The following is a 22,160-nucleotide window of genomic DNA, read 5'->3' as shown; positions in this document are numbered from 1 at the left end:
CTTTTAACCAATACAGTAGCATATTATGAGCCCCTTTTGTAAAAGCAATAGTCTTCTTGCAGCCATTCCTGTTACATATTGAAAACTAATGCAATTTAGGTGAAATTGGTTATCGACACCAACAAAGATTGCACATAAGCAGCCAAAGGTAAGTGGTCTTTAAACAGCTATGACTGCAATATCTACCACCACATTGCAGTTGATAGTTTTTTCATGGCAATTAAACAAGACCTTTTTCCAAGCTAGAGCAGCAATATAGCAAAATTAATGTCAGCTGCTTACCTTTGATGAAACCGCATTGAGATACACATGAAACGAAACAATAAAAATATTTGAGTGTACACACGTATGCATGACACAGACTTACAAAAATTCTCAAATGACTGTTGATTAATAAGAAATTGCAGAATAACTAGAGCAATTCCATGCAACTAGAACTGATCATTATTTTACAGGTGTGTACTGCAAAATTAAACAGAAGTGGTAACATCAAAAAGTAAGTGATAACTTTTATGAAAGTAAGAGGCTCTTCACATGACTGTTACACAGTAATATTCTATGACACAAATGCAGTGAATAGTAATCATCTGTAATCTGGACGCATGACTGCATTTTTGTCTCATTAGGTATCTAGCCCACAAATTTCAGTTTTGTGTATTGTATTATGAAAACAAATTGCGCACTACTTGGAAAAACTATAAAGCTGACATTTTGTGTAACTCTAAAAGTGAATCTCTAGTAATTGTTTCATGCACATCTATTGTCCTTAACTGCAAAATTAAGACATCAGTCAGATGAAAATTGAAATTTTCAAAGCAGTTGTTGATAATTTAGTTTGGTGACACTTTAAAAACCAATCTTCTATCTTTGGTCTAAAAAAATTCTCAGTGAAAATAATATATAGGCATTAATAATAATGAAAATTTATATAATTTATTTAAAAATATGTTTAGTTGATTTTTTTTTTCAATTTAGAAGTGAATCACTATGCTGATCTGAAGACAATGGTGCTATTGTGTTAATGATTTTTCTCTCTCTGTGCAGTAAAAAAATTACATAGTTATCAATGAAAGAGACAAACTGCGGATGTTCAACAGGATTAATTTGTTTCTGAACTGATTTTGGGCTTAGAAGGCCACCTTCAGGCTATTATCTTATTATGCACCATAATTACACTCTCCACTGTCTGATAGAATAACTCCTGGCATAATGCAGCTAATGTAAATAAAGTATTTATTTAGCAAGTGTGAGCAACAAGAATACTGAGCAAAGTAGATAATCACTTATGTTGCAAAGTTCTTTTATGAACTTTGAACTCCTACACACACTTTCCCATACATTTTCTTCTAAATGATATTTATAGCTGATGATTAACGTCAGTTTCAGATCAAATGTGGTTAACACAAATGATTGTTTATACAAAGAACCTGTAATTTTTTAACCAATTCAGAAGAAAAGAGAGATTTTATCTTACATGTCAGAATAAAATATTTGATTATCCAAATCCAAAAGTTGAAAACTCCTGTTAACAGTGTAACAAGAAATGAAATTCGTGGAAAAAGGGCCTTTTTCTTTCATCATGACAACATTAAACAAGAACTAGTAGATAATCAGCAATGATGTTCTACCTGTGGTCTTTCTCTTGATTTTCCAAGCTCATTTAAAGCTCTTCATGCACAAAGAATAAATGACAGTGAATGGGTGAGAATTGTTAACACAGAGTACAGATGTAGTTCCTGAAGCAGATTCTCTTTGTAAACAAAACAAAACAGTATGATAGTAGGGATTACTGGAGAACTTACCCTACACCCCCCCCCCCCCTCCTCCTCCAAGGTGCAAATCATGTGATCTGGAAAAACCACTAGTCTATAACAACTGGCTCAGCCTTTGGCACATCCACTACCACAAATGGGGGAATATAGCATAATAATAATAATAATAACAACAACAGTAATCACAATAGTAAACACTGTGTGGAACTAGACTAATCCAACATTCCCTGAAGATTCTTCATGACACGGTCTATATACCAAACTCAACGTGTGAGTAAATGACTGAACTTAAAACAGGTTGCATGCAAAAAATTAAAACTCATTGCCTGTTGCTCTTTTTCTTCACCACTCTCCAAGATTTCTGTTGGTTAAAGTGTCAGTTTTACACAATATTATGAAAAGGATAGTTGCTACTCACCATATAGCAGAGTTTTTGAGTCATAGATAGGCACTATAAAAAGACTGGCAGAAACTAAGCTTTCGGCCAACAAGGCCTTCATCGGAAATAGACACACACACACGACCACAGTCTTTGGAAGCTGAAGCCACACTATGAGCAGCAGCAGCAGCAGCAGCTGTGCATGATGGTAGAGGCAACTGGGTGGGGGTAAGGAGGAAGCTACAGTGGGGAGGGGGAGGGATAGCAGGATAGGAGTGGGTGGTGGTGATAAGCTGCTGGAGAGTGTGCAGGGATGAGGTGGGGAGAGGGAGGGCAACTAGGTGCAGTTGGGAGGTTAGTTGGAGGACAGGGGAGAGGGGTAGTAGAAAAGGAGATAAGTAAAATGACACACACTGTGGCCAAGAAACAGCTACACCACCCTATTGCTGAGCACGCCACCCAACACGACATTCTTTGTTTCAATGACTGCTTCACAGCCTGTGCCTCACAGACCCTTCCCACAGACACCAGCTTTTCTGAATTGCGCAGGTGGGAACTCTCCCTGCAATATATCCTATGTTCCTGTAACCCACCTGGCCTTGACCTGTGTTACTCATTGTCCTCACCCACCTTGCCCCTTCCCTGGTCACATTCCAGCACTTACACAGTCCTCTATTCCACCAACGCACCCAGTCTCTTTCTCTTTACTTATCTCCTTTTTCACTATCCCTGCCCTCCTGCACCTCTTCCTCGCCCCTCCCCACCCCAGCTTCCTCCTTACCCTCACCCAGTTGCTTCTCCCATCATCCACTGCTGCTGCTGCTGCTCTAACAAGGAGACAGCACGACTGTGGGGTCTGGGATCTGTCCGAAATTTTGTGTGGTGAAAGAGGACCCCTAACACCTCACGTGGTTAAAATATTAGGACGCACTACTCGGAAAATCATGAGAAAAATCAATCCAAAGTTTCTTAGGTGCCTTATGAGTATAAAACGTTAGTCCATTGCCGAGCCGCCTTCTGGCCTACATGGTTAGCGGTCGGACCCTTACGCTAGAGGTCTCGGGTTCGATTCCTCCTCCGGCACTTTTTTTTTTCTTCTTCTTCTGTTGCTTGCAAAATTGCAGCGCATTGTTACAGGAGAATCGTGAAATTAATTCCCGGGAAGACTGTATAAAAATTCATTCTATAATTCACCACCAGTTATCGTCACCAATATTCCGAAACGTGAGTCAATATGCCTGGTTTGGCTCAAAATTATCAGAAACTCAAACATTTTCGTAAATGTTAATGGGGCATATTTTTGTACAGATTTATTGCAAACGCCCTGTGATTGTAAAAAATCCGCTTTTATATGTTGCGCAAGATGTCACAAAAATTATTGCTTTGTTTGTTTTTACGATATTTACCACTGCGGTTCTTGTTTACAATTATTATATGTATAAGAATTGAATGTTTCCCAATCGAATTTGTTATTCTGATTAAAAACCCAATGATTCTCCAATGAAAAATGGAAAACCCACCGCCATGAATTGTGTTGTTGGACAAAAAGAAAATAATTTTTATTCAATAATGTAACTAATTTGTTAAAGATAATGTAGGTTTGGGAAACTTTCTGAATAATTGGTGGAATAACAAAAGAAAATGAAACAGAAGAAAAAAAAGTGCCAGAGGAGGAATAGAACCCGAGACCTCTGGCGTAAGAGTCCGAGCCCTAAACATCTACGCCAGACGGCGCCTCGGCAATGGACTACATTTTATAGTCATAAGGCAACTAAGAAACTTTGGATCGATTTTTCCCGGGATTTTCTGAGTAGTGCGTCCCAATATTTTAACCACGTGGGGTGTTACGGGTCCTCTTTCACCACACAAAATTTCGGACAAATCCCCAACCCCACGCTCGTGCCGTCTCCTTGTTAGTGTGGCTTCTACTGCCAGAGACTGTGGGTCGTGTGTGAGAGTTGCATATGTGTGTGTGTGTGTGTGTGTGTGTGTGTGTGTGTGTGTGTGTGTGTGTGTGTGTCGTCTATTTTTGACAAAGGCCTTGTTGAGCGAAAGCTTATTTTGTGACAGTCTTTCTGTTGTGCCTATCTGCGAGTCAGCATCTCCATTATATGGTGAATAGCGACTATCCCTTTCATATATTGTTACATTCCACCTTGGGTTTTCCATTGTTTGTTTCACACAATAAAAGTAGATGTAATATATCCGGTTCTTGACTTCCTTGTTTCATTGAATATATCCATTCCTCAGTATTTTCTATATGGACCTAATTGTATCAGACACTTTCATTTACTTCAAATTAAGAAAGATAGAAAGATGGGAGCTAGTGGGAAAAAACACAACACACATTCCTCTAAGAATAACAAAAGTGCTCTCATTTCTGAATATCACTGCCTTCGCAGATGAGAAAGGAAGTAGAATGAGCAGAATCCCACATTCCACCAGCACTTAGAAACATACTAAAAGTGAACCAACTTAAAACAAAGGAATATGAAGATGAAGAAACAAATACATCCTTAGTAGATTACCCAATTTATCATCAGTTTATTTATTAGAAACCACAATAACTAACAACAGAGAGAAAATTCTATAACCAGTTCAAGACTACTTTCCATATTTGCACAGTTGAAGATATGAATCAAAAACACAGATAGTTAATAACGTAAACAATAATTTCTATAAATAATTCCAGATTATGTGTTTGCAGCCATTCAAGACTTGGAGGTCCATGGAGATGATAGTGATTCAATAGAAATGATTAAAGACAGAGGTAATGGTATACAAAAGAAGATAGCACAACTGTGTACAGAATATATGCAGAAGAAGCTAATTTTTCAAAATGAGAACAATTTTGTAATTATTCTGCTTCACAAGAAAGGAGACAGGCTAGGCACAAAACTCTACAGACATATCTGCCTCCTCCTACCATTTACAAAGTATTCACCAAAATTATTGTGCACCACATTAAAAAAAAAATAGATTTTGATTTTGTAAGAAGCCAGTCGTCCTCTGAAGTGGATATATCTGATGGTAGCTACTGTTGCCTTTGGTGTTGGGTGTTCTAAATCCATATTTAGCATGGGTTTTTTTGAATAATATCTTTCTTTTGATAGATCACACATGAGTAGGTCATGGAAATAGCCAATATCCTGTTGTTTCCTTTACTATTTGTCTCTGATGTTCTACTTGCTCATCAGATACCCAGTGTGGTCGCTGTTAACGAAATAAGTTATCCTTGAATATATTGTAAAAATTCCTGGTGTTATTTTTGAAGTCCTGTTTTATATCCATAAGTGAAACATAAGAGCATTTTGTTTTTGCGAATTATTTTGGAGGCTTTTCCTGCATCTTTAGGAAAGTCTCCCATCTTTCAGTAGTTCTACGTCTATTCCACTGATTCAGCACTTTGGTTCAGTCCTCCATCATGCTATCACATCAAATACTTCAGTGACCAACATGGGCATACCCAGCACAAACACAACACAGTACTTGCATACTGCTCTGCAATGCAAAAAATGTGTCAGTTTAGTAACAACTGGACTACAGTTGGATATCTGATTAATATTTACATATCTATAGCCATTTGCAATGAAATCTGGGAACAATTTTGCTGTTCGCTATTTTCTTTGTGACCGAAAACACCAGATGGCTCCATGATCTAAAAGCTTCCAGCAGTGCTGTACCTTCAATATCAAATGTTTTTTCTCATGTTGCTGGCCAATGGCAATAAGCTCATAAAAAAGTTAATGCAGTAAATATTTGCATGTATAAAAGTCTCACAAAAACTATATTCTCTAACATCTGAGCTACCGAAGCACGACTCACGCCCAGTACTCACAGCTTTACTTCTGCCAGTATCTCGTCTCCTACCTTCCAAACTTTACAGAAGCTCTCCTGCGAACCATGCAGAACTAGCACTCCTGAAAGAAAGGATACTGCAGAGACATGGCTTAGCCACAGCCTGGGGATTGTTTCCAGAATGAGATTTTCACTCTGCAGCAGAGTGTGCGCTGATATGAAACTTCCTGGCAGATTATAACTGTGTACCCGACCGAGACTCGAACTCGGGATCTTTGCCTTTCGCGGGCAAGTGCTCTATCATCTGAGCTACCGAAGCACGACTCACGCCCGGTACTCACAGCTTCACTTCTGCCAGTATCTCGTCTCCTACCTTCCAAACTTTACAGAAGCTCTCCTGCGAACCTTGCAGAACTAGCACTCCTGAAAGAAAGGATACTGCGGAGACATGGCTTAGCCACAGCCTGGGGATTGTTTCCAGAATGAGATTTTCACTCTGCAGCGGAGTGTGCACTGATATGAAACTTCCTGGCAGATTAAAACTGTGTGCCCGACCGAGACTCGAACTCGGGTCCTGAGTTCGAGTCTCGGTCGGGCACACAGTTTTAATCTGCCAGGAAGTTTCATATCAGCGCACACTCCGCTGCAGAGTGAAAATCTCATTCTATATTCTCTAAGTTAAAAACATGGTAAATACTAGGTATCTGTGTAAAGTGGTAACACTGGTATATTTCATGATAAAGAAATTGAGTTTCTCAATAATTATGAGTTTTATTTTGTAAGGATCTGTGCTACATTTCCTCCAGCCCTCCCACTTACATGAAACTTGTTTTCAAACCCCATCCCACTCCCTAAGTATAGATCCTGGGTGCATTCCAGGTGACCAGTAACTGGGATGAAAGTACCATGAAACCCAATATGTTGCATTGACAAACATATATTGATAAGAAGTTGAGCACTCTTTATGTTTCATACATAGTGAAATGATGGCATTTAAATTGGTGCTCCAATGGTGAGGTGGGTGAGGCAAAGCCAATCAGCTGTGATGGCAAGAGTTACAATGTTCAGCATCTGCTGCAAGCAATTGCCTGTGTGAGGAAATTAGACCAAGTCGATTAATTGTTGTGATGTAACAAATTGAATTTTCAGTTCATCAATAAATTGAGTAAAATAAGTCTTTTCATTTGTCACACTAGACACTTATTAATAAAGGAAATAAATTTCCTGAACGAGTCTGCAATCATTGCGGGTTTTTGAAAAGCCATGTATATTGTTGAATACATTTCGTTACCCATAATATCATTTTGGCTACTGCCATCATTGGATAAAAACTTAGAATTTCTAAAAGAATATTCAGTGTCAGTTTCCATAAAATCCACAAATTTTACCAAATCTACATATTAAATTGAGTCTATGGGTTTCATTGAAACAAACAGTGAGTATTGTTTTACAAGTTCTAAGTTTAGATTTTTGATGGTGGTACACTAAACAATGTCATAAACAAAGAAAAGCAGGGTGTCTGGGTTAAACGGATAATAATATAAAATGTAATAGCTTGATACATAATCGAGCTATTTATTGGCGAGTTGCTTTCACAAGTACGGTAACTCAAATTGTTGCTTGTGCCACACAGAAACGTGCATAACTGCTTTGTTCGCGTAAATGAGCATTAGTAGCCATGTGTAAACCACAGCAGATGATGTTCTGTGTGCTTTCTGTCATGGAGCTAAAGTCTGTGACACTGATACAATGTCGTTTTTTGCACAAGTATGGACAGAGATCAAGTGACGAAGTTCCCACTTACATAACAATGAAGAAATGGCACAAGCAGCTCTGAGAAATTGGGAGTTTGCTTTTGATATTGGGCCATCATGCCAATCATGCAGTTCCAGAGGCTTCTGTTGAATTAATCTGTATGTTCTTCCAGCAGATTGTCAATCCGACCATCTGTCAATCTGACAATCAAGTAGGCAGTTACGATTACCTCATTCTAGAGTACATTATGTCGTGCATAAAAATTTGCACATATGGGCTTACAAACTCTAACTTCATTACAAATACAGATTATATATCTACGTGCTACTAATGGTGCACAGATAGAGGTATATTAGGTGTTTAAAAAAAGCCCTTTGAGTTAGATTCACATCCCATAAATCATTTTGCACAATAAATCATAATGTTGTGCAATGAGTCATTATACACTCACAGTGCAAATTAATTTTTTCATATGGTTACATTCTACATTTCTAAGGTCGTTCCTTTTTCCCCTACGTACTACCTTTTACACATCATGATAAGAGAAAGTCTTCTACAGAATAGAAGATGTCACGCAGAAACTTTCTTAGCTTGTTTTCAAATTTTACTTTGCAGTCTGTCAGACTATTTATATCATTGGGTTGCAGCACTGTGCATCCTTTTCTAAACTAAAAACAACCTTAAAGTGGAGTAATGAATGTTATTTTTCCTTATGGTAGTGTAATTATACACACCATTGTTCCTTTTGACCTGTAGTGGATTATTTATAACAAACATCATGAGGGAATAAGTACATTGGGAAGTAGTAGTCAGAATCCCCAGCTCCTTAAACGGATGTCTACAAGATGATTGTGGGTGAGCTCCATATATTATTCTTGCAGCATGTTTTTGAACAATGACTTATTTTCTTAAAGATGAGTTGCCCCAGAAAATTATTCCATATGACATTATTGAATGAAAATACGCAAATTATGTCAAAATACTGATTTGTCTCCCACCAACATTTGCAATCATTGTAAGTGCAAATGGGGTTGAGCTAAGTTGTTTTAGGGGATCCAAAATTTGCTTTTCTCATTTTAAATTCTCACTGATAGGGACACCTAATAATTTTGAAGTCTCCACCCTACTTATTATTTCCTTAGCACATATTGCACTTCGCACTGGCGTACTACTGCTAGATACGCAGAAAGCATATGTGGAGTCTTCTTAAAACTGAGGGTGAAACCATTCTCAGAAGACCAGACAATGATACTTTTAAGAAATTTGTTTGTGACTTTTTCTGTTCCTGTATGTATGCTTGGACTGATTCCAATACTAGAGTCATCTGCAAAAAGGACCAATTATGTTTGTTGTGTATTAGACGGAAGATTGTTTACATATATCAGGAACAACAGAGGACCTAAGATTGAGCCTAGAGGAACCCCATGCAAGATTTCTCCTGACTTGGTATTATATCCCTGGACTATATTGGCTGAATTACTATGTCAACTTTCTGCATCGTTCTGGTTAGATACGACATTATCCACTGGTTAGATAGTTCATCAATCCCACAAAACTTCAATTTATCTACGTGAATACTGTGATTCACATAGTCAAATGCCTTAGATAGGTCACAGAAAATACCAAGTGGCGCTATTTTATTATTTAATGTTTATAAAATCTGGTGGGTGAACAAGTAAGTAGCATTTTCAGTAGACAACCATTCTGAAATTGCTGAGGATATTATTGTTGCTAAAATGAGGTGCTGTTCTAGACTACATCACATTCTCAAAACGTTTGGCAAATGATGTCAGTGGTGAAACAGGTTGATGGTTTTTGACATTTTTCTTATCACCTCTCTGAAAAAGAGGTTTAACAACTACATACTTCAGTCTCTCTGGCAAAATGTCTCAAGTTAGTGATGCATTCCATAAAGACCCAGCTTATTATATGGGAACAAATCTTCAGTACTATATTGGAAAGAAAACTAAATGAGCTTTTATTTTGAGAGAATGCATAATTTTTGTAATTTCTGAAGGATAATCTGGCAAGACATTCATATGATTATGCATGTTATTTTTCAACATACTTCTGCATACTAAATGCAAAACAATGCACAGGACCACAAATACAGAGATGACATCTGGAGGGCAACAGGTGAAACCTCCAATAACTACCATAGGAGAACCTTGTTGAAACATCTAGAGATATTCTTGAGTCTTCAGGTATTGCTTATGTAGGAATAATGAAGAATCAGATTAATTATAACATGTATGAAGGCATTTAAGCAGTCAATCTCCCCACATCATGTATTTGACAGACACACAAAGAGACGCACACTTGGTATCATGCCAAGTGTCCTCTGCCATACACATCACAGTGGTTTACAGAGTATGTAAGCAGCTGTAGATGTAGGAAAAAAGTGAGTTTGTGAAGAAAACTTAAAGAACAAATATTACCACTCATCCAGGAAGATAGAATAAGATGATGTAATAAACTGCCTAGCATTTGTAGATTTTTTTCCATATTAAAGCCTGACAAATGCAGTAACACAAGCCATCTCCCAGAAGAGAGCCCGAAAGCCAGGCTTACAAATCTCTATCAAGGGAAACAAATTTATGACCAACATAAACGTAATCAAAAATATTCAGGAATATATGTTGTTCAATAGAAAAGGTAAAGCAACTCAAATGTTTTGTGGGAAACAATCCTAGAAAACATTTAGAAAAATCAGCTATGGAGGAATACACGAGATGGAAAGAGCTTATGGTGAAACTAAGAATTTCTACAACAAAAAAGCTTGTCTAAAAACATTAAAACAAAGTACTATAACACAGTAATGAAACTGCAATTCCAACAAATGTTTGGTACAGAATTACAAGCTTGATAAATTAGAACATTAGGAAGAAGAATTATAATAAATATATTAGGTCCTCTAAAAACATCAACATTTTGGAAATGAAAAGTAACTGAAATTTATGACAACATAGCAATCCTATCAGAAACAGTGAGGAATAGGGTACTGATATTACTTGGACCTATGTAGAAAACGAACAACAGAATAGCCAAAAGGATTTCTAACATCTTTGGGGAAAAGGTCAACAACTACCAGGATTGCTTGGTCAAAAAAGACTTGAAAAGATACAGCATTAGCCAGGAAGTAGTAATGGAAAGAGAAAGATTTAGGAGGAAAGTTTTAAAACTAAAGGTTTCCAAAGGAGGAAGGAAAATAAAACAGGTACAAAGTGGTGTGAAGATAGGAAAAAGAGGCACTGTGAAATAATGAAGGAATACTGGAAGAAAATGATGGAACAACAAAACAAAGAATTGAAAATGGAATGTGGTCCCTTTAAGACCCTACCATAAAAAGAAGAACCAGATAATCAGTAGTTTTATCACCTGATAGTAAGACATCTGAATGGCAAATTTATGGACATATCCTTCCAATGATGAAGCTTGAAATAACATTATCCTAGTATCATTCTCAGGACATCAAAATATATAATACATCCCACGGAACCTACACATAGTTTCTAAAATACTATTGTGATATTGATATTTCTTTTTGATTTCCATGTTATTTATCTGAATAATATATACATCTGCAAAAGTGTGTTGAATCTGATAAGCACCCAGAGATCCATACCATAATTAACAAATATACATGGCGTAATTAAGTAACTGTATAATAATAATCCTTTTTTCAATTCAGCCAAGAAAATTAATGAATGATGTCGAAGAATGGTTCAAAAGAAAGCAAGTAGCATGACTGCCAAGTTCAGGGAAGTGGTATCTTGATTTCATACTGGAAATGAGAGCCTACACCAAATGACTGACTATTTCATTTGACTGGAAAACAGAAAACATTAGTAAATATCGTAAGTATTCATAAAAATCCACTTGACCATACCCAAAAGACAATTAGCAGTTATTTATGGTTTCATAAAACTTTTTTTTAAATGAGTAACAAGATTTAGTAATTTAGAACTATGCATGGTACAAGTTAAGAACTGTACTCACTATTATTCACTCTGAGATGTATTGTACTAATGAAAATCAGAAAATTACTTTCAGAAGAACAGATCCCTTTTACTTGCTGTGTGAACAGCAGCATGTTATTGACGTCAGTTTAACATGAACATTTGTATGGGAAAATTGAAGGATGGGGGAGGGGATGGGGATGGGGGGGGGAGGGGAACCAAACAATATGACGTTTCACACACAGTCCCTTCAAATAGGAGGATTATATGACTAATTAGTTTGTAACCTCAACACTTTAAGAGTGAAATACAATTTCACTTTCATTTTGACACCTCTTCCCTAAGCTTAATCACATATGTCTAAAATATAACATCTGAGGCAAATGCACTCTCTTTAAGGGAAGAAGTACGGAAAATTGTACAAGAAAACTTTTCTTAACATGCGTTTTCTCAGACAAATTAATAAATTAGATGGCCACAAAGAGGACAACATTTACTACCACCTGTGATCCTGAGTTGAGTTTTCCATAAATGTTTTCAATACTTCTATTTCTAAAATATTGATGAAAAGTTGTTTTTTACATGTTTAATGCCAAATCTGTGTTGGTGTTAAACATTTTAAAAAATATTTTCTTCAGGTGTGTTTTCCAATTGCAAAATTACATAAACTGAAACGTCAAAATATCATTCTTCTAGTGACTAAAAGTTAAGGACAGACTGTGGAAGATGGCAGGTGAAAGCTACCACAAAAATCAGAGCTAAATTTATAACTTTCTCCTTTTGAACCTCTTTTATTCCCTATTTTTCTTTTTTTGAAATAGACGAAACCTCTCTTTTTCTCTTTCCTTTTCCTTTTATGAAGTAGATGAAGACTGTGATATTTAATTGATTAGTACTGCCACATCATGTATGTCAACACTGGCTTCTCAAATTCCATCACACTCTTGTTTTCATCCAGGGATGATGTAGCACAGCATTTTAGTTTCTATCACCCACAACTCTAATACATTTTCTTTGCATGGATATCATGAACCATGTTTGTGGTAAATGAATAAAAGACAGAGATAATAAAATATGATGACAATAATGGAATGTGGTTCATGGTGTGGGTTCCAGCAGTCATGTCCCAGTTCATGAGCCACGGGCAACGTATGAGTGGCCAAGTAAGTGGTCCCGACAGTCGGGATACCAGTTACTTTGGAAGAAGGCTGGGCATCTCGGACATATTCTGAGTCGCGGTCACCTTTGTGCTCATACGGCAAAGACTACCAAATCCACCGGTTAGTCCCTCAACCGTTAGGGGTAAAACCCAATGGGACTCGGGGCAAGTAAGGCTAGCAACCTGCTTCCCTGGTACTTTAAATATGATGCTGGCAACAATCAGAGCAAAATGCCTCTGACCTTTGGAGGTGACTAAGTCCCACCTCTAACTGACAAACCAGGGACTCCTAAGATATGACTTGGCAAACAAATGGTAATGAGATGGGAAGCTATTAATATCAATGGGGGGTACTCTGGGAAGAAGGTAGAGCTGGCAGAAGCTGCAAGTAAGATGGGGCTGGACGTTTTAGTTGTTAGTGACATTCGGGTAAGGGGTGAGAAAGAAGAGGAAGTGGGAGAATACAAGGTCTACCTGTCAGGAGTCAAAGCAGGAATAGCACAATGGGGTGTAGGGCTTTACATTAGGAAAGAAATGGAACCCAGCGTAGTTGCAATAAGATATGTAAACGAACGACTGATGTGGATAGATTTGACAGTGTCTAGCAAGAAAATTAGGATTGTGTCAGTATATTCGCATTGTGAAGGGACAGATCAAGATAAGATGGATAGTTTTTATGAGGCACTCAGTGAAGTATTTGTTAGAGTAAAGGACAAGGACAGTATTCTGCTCATGGGTGATTTTAATGCCAGGATTGAAAATCGAACAGAAGGGTATGAAAAGGTTATGGGTAAATTTGGAGAGGACATGGAGGTCAACAGGAACGGGAAACAACTCTTGGATTTCTGTGCCAGTATGGGCTTAGTAATCACAAACTCCGTTTTTAAACATAGGAACATTCACCGGTATACTTGGGAAGGCAGGGGAACCAGATCTGTCATTGACTATATAATAACAGATCAGGAATTCAGGAAGGCTGTGAGGGACACACGTGTATTCAGGGGATTCTTTGATGACACTGATCATTATTTAATCTGCAGTGAAATTGGGATTGTGAGGCCGAAAGTGCAGGAGGTCATGTCCATATGTAGGAGGATAAGAGTGGAGAAACTTCAGGATAAGGAAGTCAGGCACGAGTACATAACAGCGATCTCAGAAAGGTACCAGTTAGTTGAATGTAGTCAATTACAGTCACTGGAAAAGGAATGGACAAGGTACAGGAACACAGTACTAGAAGTGGCTAAAGAATGTCTTGGAACAGTAGTGTGTAAAAGTAGGATGAAGCAAAGAGCTTGGTGGAATGACACAGTCAAGGCAGCCTGTAAAAGGAAAAAGAAGGCGTATCAAAAATGGCTACATACTAGAACTCAGGTAGACAGAGAAAGCTATGTTGAAGAAAGAAACAAAGCCAAACAGATAATTGCAGCATCCAAGAAGAAATCTTGGGAAGACTTTGGAAACAGGTTGGAGACTATGGGTCAAGCTGATGGAAAACCATTCTGGAGTGTAATTAGCAGTCTTCGAAAGGGAGGTAAGAAGGAAATGACAAGTATTTTGGACAGGTGAGGAAAACTGCTGGTGAATCCTGTGGATGCCTTGGGCAGATGGAGGGAATATTTTGAAGAGTTGCTCAATGTAGGTGAAAATACGATCAGTAATGTTTCAGATTTCGAGGTAGAATGGGATAGGAATGATGATGGAAATAGGATCACATTTGAGGAAGTGGAGAAAATTGTCAATAGATTGCAGTGCAATAAAGCGGCTGGGGTGGATGAAATTAAGTCGGAACTCATCAAATACAGTGGAATGTGAGGTCTTAAATGGCTACACAGGATAATTGAAATGGCCTGGGAGTCGGGACAGGTTCCATCAGACTGGACAAAAGCAGTAATCACACCAATCTTTAAACATGGAAACAGAAAAGATTGTAACAACTACAGAGGTATCTCTTTAATCAGCGTTGTTCGTAAAATCTTCTCAGGTATTGTTGAAAGGAAAGTGCGAGTATTAACTGAGGACCAATTGGATGAAAATCAGTGTGGGTTTAGGCCTCTTAGAGGTCGTCAGGACCAGATCTTTAGCTTACGGCAAATAATGGAGAAGTGTTACGAGTGGAACAGGGAATTGTATCTACGCTAGATCTAGAAAACGCACATGACTGGGTTCCTAGGAGGAAGTTATTGTCTGTTCTATGAGATTATGGAATAGGAGGCAAACTTTTGCAAGCAATTAAAGGTCTTTACATGGATAGTCAGGCAGCAGTTAGAGTTGACGGTAAATTGAGTTCATGGTTCAGGGTAGTTTCAGGAGTAAGACAAGGCTGCAACCTGTCTCCACTGTTGTTCAAATTATTTATGGATCATATGTTGAAAACAATAGACTGGCTGGGTGAGATTAAGATATGTGAACACAAAATAAGCAGTCTTGCATATGCGGATGACTTAGTTGTGATGGCAGATTCGACTGAAAGTTTGCAAAGTAATATTTCAGAGCTAGACCAGAAATGTAAGGACTATGGTATGAAGATTAGCATCTCCAAAACGAAAGTAATGTCAGTGGGAAAGAAATATAAACGGATTGAGTGCCAAATAGGAGGAACAAAGTTAGAACAAGTGGACGGTTTCAAGTACTTAGGATGCATATTCTCACAGGGTGGCAACATAGTGAATGAACTGGAAGTGAGGTGTAGCAAAGCTAATGCAGTGAGCGCTCAGCTACAATCTACTCTCTTCTGCAAGAAGGAAGTCAGTACCAAGACTAAGTTATCTGTGCACCATTCAATCTTTCGACCAACTTTGTTGTATGGGAGCAAAAGCTGGGTGGATTCAGGTCACCTTATCAACAAGGTTGAGGTTACGGATATGAAAGTAGCTAGGATGATTGCAGATACTAGTAGATGGGAACAATGGCAGGAGGGTGTCCACAATTAGGAAATCAAAGAAAAACTGGGAATGAACTCTATAGATGTAACAGTCAGGGCGAACAGGCTTAGATGGCAGGGTCATGTTACACGCATGGGAGAAGCAAGGTTACCCAAGAGACTCATGGGTTCAGCAGTAGAGGGTAGGAGGAGTCGGGGGTAGACCAAGGAGAAGGTACCTGGATTCGGTTAAGAATGGTTTTGAAGTAATAGGTTTAACATCAGAAGAGGCACCAATGTTAGCACTGAATAGGGGATCATGGAGGAATTTTATAAGGGGGCTATGCTCCAGACTGAACGCTGAAAGGCATAATCAGTCTTAAATGATGATGATGATGATGATGATGACAATAATGGAGAATACAGTGCTGTAAAAAAATTGAAGAACATATGAGAATGACAACAAGAATCATACAATGTGACAGATAGTAAAACCACAAAATAAGGGTGGAAGACTTGGGCACAACAGATTTGGAATTTTTAATAAAAATACAGTAAATTTCTGATAAAAAGCTCAGTGATTACTGTGGCATGCTTTATCAACAGCATGTCACATTCGAAGAAGTTTTGAGCTTGCAGAAATTCAAAGTTCATGTGAATGGATGACATTTCGACTGGACACATGTCAGTCATCCTCAATTGAGATTGAGGAAATCTTCACCTGTTCTGCAATTTGCTAGTGTGCTATATGTATTCGGTACATGCTTTAAGATCATGATAACAGACTGACAACATTACCTGGTGGGCAGCACAATCACTGGTGGAATTGCAGAACTCAGACTCCTCAGAGTTGCCAGTCACAATGGCCACTGGTGTACTCTGTCACCTCAGTTTCAAGTAATTAGTCGAAATGATGGGGTTCCATGCATTATTCATCAGGTTCCTGCTATCACGATTCATCAGAGTTTTCTTGGATTCTTTAATAATCGAGTCTCAAAAGTATGTTGGTGTGGCCAAAATTATTGCATTATCATTCTTCACTGAATGTTCGGTGGAGATATAATGTTCAGCAATAGCAGACTTGGGTGGTCCCAAAAGGATAGTACAGCAATGATGTGTGGTACAGTATTCTTCCACAGTGTGTGAGGTCTGGCTCATATAAGGCATACCACATTTGCTAAGTATTTTCTTTAGTCCAGCTTTCTGGAATAACAAATCATCTTTCACCAATTCTAGAAGGTCCGCAACCTTGGACTGTGGGCAGGAAAGCATTACTCTAAGGCCATCTGAAGTGTGCTAATAAATTGTAGGCAGTGGAAGTCTTCACCAGTCTTCAATGGCTCACCCAAGGACAATACACAGGCACACAGTCGAAATATCGTGGAGTGGACTGAACTTTGACTTGCTGCAACCATGAAACTTCTTTGAATATTCAGTTTGTCAGGAAGATTTTAAAATTGACGCAGTACATCATGTTCCTATAGAATTAAAAACTGATGTATTAACGGGTATGGGGAAGTCCACTTGGGATTGTTACCATTTGCTTTTATGTTTCACAGTGAATTATGACCTTCAGTACGAATGGCTAGAATATTACTAAAATCCATAAATATTTAAGACAATACCGTTGTGCACCTGACAGAAGAGAATTCAACAAGGAACATAAAAGGATGGTTAAATATGTTTTGTTAATAGACCAAATATATGAAAGGAAAGGATATGGCTGACTCATGGAAATTATTGATGCAGGAATGATGCATTAATGTATGGCCACAAACCAGAGTTATGAGTAAATTCACTTTATTTATCCAAGTATCACTAACAACAATATAGGATTTGTCATCATAATGCAATGGAGACAAGTACTTAAGATATACATATGCACAGAGTATATAAGTATGCTTTTACAAGGATAGGGCACTCATGAAACTGCTCACCTCCATCTGTTGGCAGATCTATTTCCCAATGCATCAAAAATATTGCTTTTTCAACTGGTTACTATTCATTTTAAATCAACTGGTAACAATTCAATTTTTGCCAATTAAGTTTTAAATTAATAATTGTTTCATGTTGTACTAGTTATCAAATGAGGATTTCAAAAGCAAACCCATATAATTAATAAAGAAATAAATTATACGAAGATGAAAATGTTAAGTGATTCCAAGAATTTATGAAGTTCCCCAACCCTTCCCAGTAGCTTCAGGTACTTTTAATGCGGTAGATTTCCTCTACCCCCTTCAAATTCCCCACTTAACATTCTGCAATCAATGATTTTTGGGAGCTAAGTAGCAAAGTTTATGAAGCAACACTTCCCCACATAATTCAAATCCAAGTAAGTTGCAGGAAGAAGGCAATCACACAATTTTGAGGGAGGTATTATAAAACAAATACTCAAGCATTTCAAATCAGATTTTCTGGACAATCTTGACTGTGTAGCCAGTTAACATTTACTATCTTGGAGAAGAACAGACCCCACTGCAGTGTTCTCTCTAGTTGGCAGTGTCTGCCACATAAAATTTTGAAAACATCTTACAGCTGAAATGTTTCGTCATGGGTTATAGTTAAGTAAGATCAGCAAATTATCTACAGTAAACAGCAATTTTGTAATTATTTTGCATATAAATACCTTGCAGCCACACAAAATGGACTACTAACATTCACAGAAAAACAAGACTTTACCTAATGGTACTTGATATATTGTAAAGTGGAATTAAGTTACTTACCGGATTGAACAAATATGCATTGTTGAATATAAGACGAACATCAGCAACAAAATCACGCATGCTACTGTAGTGTTCTGGATGCGTCGAATCCAGTTTTCTCCTGATAATGTCTAATGACATTGGTTTCTTTATTTTCTCATGGTACTCCGTCACCTACAAACATAAAATGCTACGAATAAAACATTTTACCTAGTACAGACATGACACAGGTAATTACAGTCCAACCAAAAGACGACAAAAATGTATTCGCCATTTGCTGGCACAAGGCCTAAAAATCACTTGTGGTTCTGAACTGAATGCTAGCTTTTTGAGTCTTCATACTTCGTATGTTTATTTATTAAAGCAGCATATCATTGAGTCACACAAAGAATGCTATACAAATGCTTACATCCAATGTTCAGTGTCTCTCCCACAGTAATTCTCTGTACAACACATTTTGACTTCATGCGAAAAATGAGTGTGCATCAAAGTGTAACAATTACTCACTTAACTTTCTAAGATGCTGGTGGTAACAGTTCTACCATAAAAAATTTACATACAAGGTTTCATGATGGCTGTCCACCCCTCTGCACACCAAAGTTCTACCAGGACTTCTACTCTGTTCCCAGCATTTTTGTATTGAAATGCCTATCTGTGGGACTACATTGCTGGGCACTGCTCATTTTGTTGGCAAATGTAAACTGCTTAATTGTTTTGTGTTATTTTCCACAGAACATGTTTATGGTAAGTCAAGCTGAGGGCTTTTGAGATTTGGTGCAGTAATGGCTTGTTAGAAATTTCATGACAAAGTAACATATAAACACTTCTGGCCCCTAGCCAGACTATACTCAGGTTTGATCACATACAAATAGTATTTCAGAACTACTCTCATTATTCTCTTGGCTAAGGCACATAACTCATAATGTGAATGTTCACAGAGTTGCCAAACACTTTCTGAAATGTTTCAAAGACTAACTACATCATGAACAGAAATGATGTGTTTTGTATCCTTCATGAGCACCTTTGTCTTCCTCCTGTAATTTCTTTTTTGACACCGACAGACGTGTGTCATGTTTATGCCAGAGATGACAAAAGTTACAAAATGAGCTATATTTGGTAACATACACTATCCACAATATGCAATGAGAGCATCCAATTAACAGACATTCAAACATAATGGGAGGTGGTGCCAAACTGATCATAATGGGACACACACACACAGTTCCTCACCCCCACCAACTACCCACTATCAATCACCCTGCACCATGGGAGAGGGCAGACTGCTCCCTGAGGCCACGAGACTAGCTATATAAAATTGATACAGATGTGGAATATTTAAGGATGTTCTCAAAGTGAGCTAAAATATTTATGTTTCAATTAACTCATGTTCTGCAGAGAACATCTACTTTGGTTGTGATATGCACCAGTCAATTTTTGTGTTGTTCACTGTACTTCTCTCAGCATATGATATCGTTACAGCAGTAACAGGTGACAATGGGCTTCTCGTCACAATGCTATCTGTCTGCTAATAGTACTGTTCACTGAATAAAAAGTAAGTGGAAGTCAACACTAGTCAAAATATGTCTGTTAATTCAACACCAAACCTAACCTCAACATGACTACATGACTTCCTGTTCCACCTTCAACTAACTTCAATTAACCATAACATATCAGGCAGAGGAATACTACTGAAGAGACAGACAACACAAAACTGATTAGAATATCAGAGTCATTCAAATGCATTCCCTCTAATTCATGTAAGAAATCTGCTGAGTTCTTAACATTTGCTACACAATATGTCAGAGCACCAATGTTATTCACAATCAGACAAAGAGGAACCCCTTCTTTGTAAATATTTGGAATGCCATATAACTTAAGGCAAACAGCACAATACATATTATGACTCTTTATAGTTTCATGTAACAAGGAACTTTTCTTCAGGATACTATTAGTCTTTCTCTTGACACTTGTTGTGGGGTTGGCACCAGTTCTGTGATATGCTGAATCAGCTAGTAAACACGGCATCTTTTCAACATAATCCTGCTTTTCCACATGTAAAATAACACTATCCGAATCAGCTCTAAGTGAACGTAAAGCAGCCCTCTCTGCTGCTGTTATAAAACTCTTGTGTGGGCGTGCGGCAGTTAGTGTATGACATGCCTCCTGAAATTCATCTGCAGCCTCAGAAGACCATTTACAAATAGCCTGTTCAACAAACTAATAAAATCAATCACTGGCAAATACTTGAGCACTGGTGCAAAATTTAAACCTTTTCCTAGCATGGGCGAAATTTATGATAGAACACTGAGATATAGTATTAGACTCTGAGCCATGGAAATATTCCGACTTCACCAAATGTCAGGTAGTTACAAAATGAAATTCCTAGTCAGACTGCGAGCATGAAGCATCATCCAGCCAATCACAAGAAAAAACTAACACTCTTGACTTTCTGCTGGCATATACAATGTTCAAATAACTTACAGGAATGTAGCCAAGCGACATCATTGACAACCACTGACAAACAAGCAAACATTGTGTAAGGAATTTAGAACCTTCATTTGCAGAGCAATTCCAACAAGATCCCCCCCCCCCCCAACAAACTCACTCTCTCTCTCTCTCTCTCTCTCTCTCTCTCTCTCTCTCTCTCTCTCTCTCTCTCTTACAAAACACTAGCACCATCACACAAACAAAGATCACTGAGGGAGAGCGCAGAGTTTAAGCAAAAGCCTCCACCTCTATTTACAAGGTTACTTCCTGATTTTATTTCAACTGCTTCCTTAATAACACTATCCCTGTAGCTGGAAGTGCATGCCAGTATCTTCACGTTATGTTCCATAGGATGACTGGTATCAATACAACGTTCTGCAATAGCCGATTTGCTCGGCTGTTATAAGCACGCGTGACCTTGTGCTCAAAAGCCCTCTGCAAACCAAGGTTTTAAATTCTCTTGCCTAGCACTTACTTGCTGCAGTTTTGCCTTGAAAATGAGGGGTGGTCATTTATCAAACTACTGGCGTTTGTTGACAATGTCACCCGATTTCATTTCCATCAGTTATTTGAACATTATACGTGCCAGGAGAAACTCAGGTCTCTGGTCAAATTGATTGACGCCTTATGCAGATGATTTTGTTATCATACGGCAATGTTGCATCCACCTGATAGGGAACTCCAGTTCATGAAGCTGATATGAGTTTCATTAGAAATTTGGAACAGTTGAGAGAAGTTTTCAATTAAATTGATACTAATCACACTTGGCTAAAAGTGATTGGACAGACACACTAGCCCAAAGGACAGAGCAATGAAACTGAGATGATACAAAGTGTCAAGTGTGGTAACGGTTCTGCACATTTCTGCCAGAGCACTGTAATAAAGATGAAAGTCACAAATTGAATGGATGTCTGAGACAGAAACGTATTGTCAAAGAGTACCTTTATATGAAAAAAAAAAGAAAACACACACACATACAGACACACACACACACACACACACACACACACACACACACACTCACTCACTTTAGTTTCGATTCAAGATACACACTCACATTGTAAAATTACACCAGCAAAAATAACTACAAGGAAATTACATAATAAACAGGCCATGAACACTAAAATGCTATTTGTATCATCAAGAGTTCAAAATACTGCAATACAAATTTTTCATCACTGGTGCAAGGACTAGACAGTATTGACTGAGGTGGCACAGAGGTAAGATACCAGACAAGCATTTTGGCAGATGGCAGTTTGGATCCCTGTACATCATTCCCCTAACTCACT

At 38.0% G+C, this 22,160-nt stretch overlaps 1 protein-coding gene across 2 annotated transcripts in view; it reads right to left on the bottom strand.

The window, feature by feature from the left end:
• LOC126094518 (E3 ubiquitin-protein ligase TRIM33-like) overlaps positions 1–22,160 on the bottom strand; it is a 135,179-nt gene that overhangs the window by 10,553 nt on the left and 102,466 nt on the right. For both annotated transcript variants that reach the window (XM_049908933.1, XM_049908934.1), the window contains exon 14: positions 18,406–18,558. In XM_049908933.1, coding sequence (XP_049764890.1) covers positions 18,406–18,558 — 153 coding nt within the window. The remainder of the gene's footprint in view (positions 1–18,405; positions 18,559–22,160) is intronic.

This window comes from Schistocerca cancellata, chromosome 8, assembly GCF_023864275.1.
Source record: "Schistocerca cancellata isolate TAMUIC-IGC-003103 chromosome 8, iqSchCanc2.1, whole genome shotgun sequence".
NCBI classification, from domain to species: Eukaryota; Metazoa; Arthropoda; class Insecta; order Orthoptera; family Acrididae; genus Schistocerca; species Schistocerca cancellata.
Note: the sequence above shows the minus strand (reverse complement) of the source record. Positions and strands in the feature narration are given on the sequence as shown.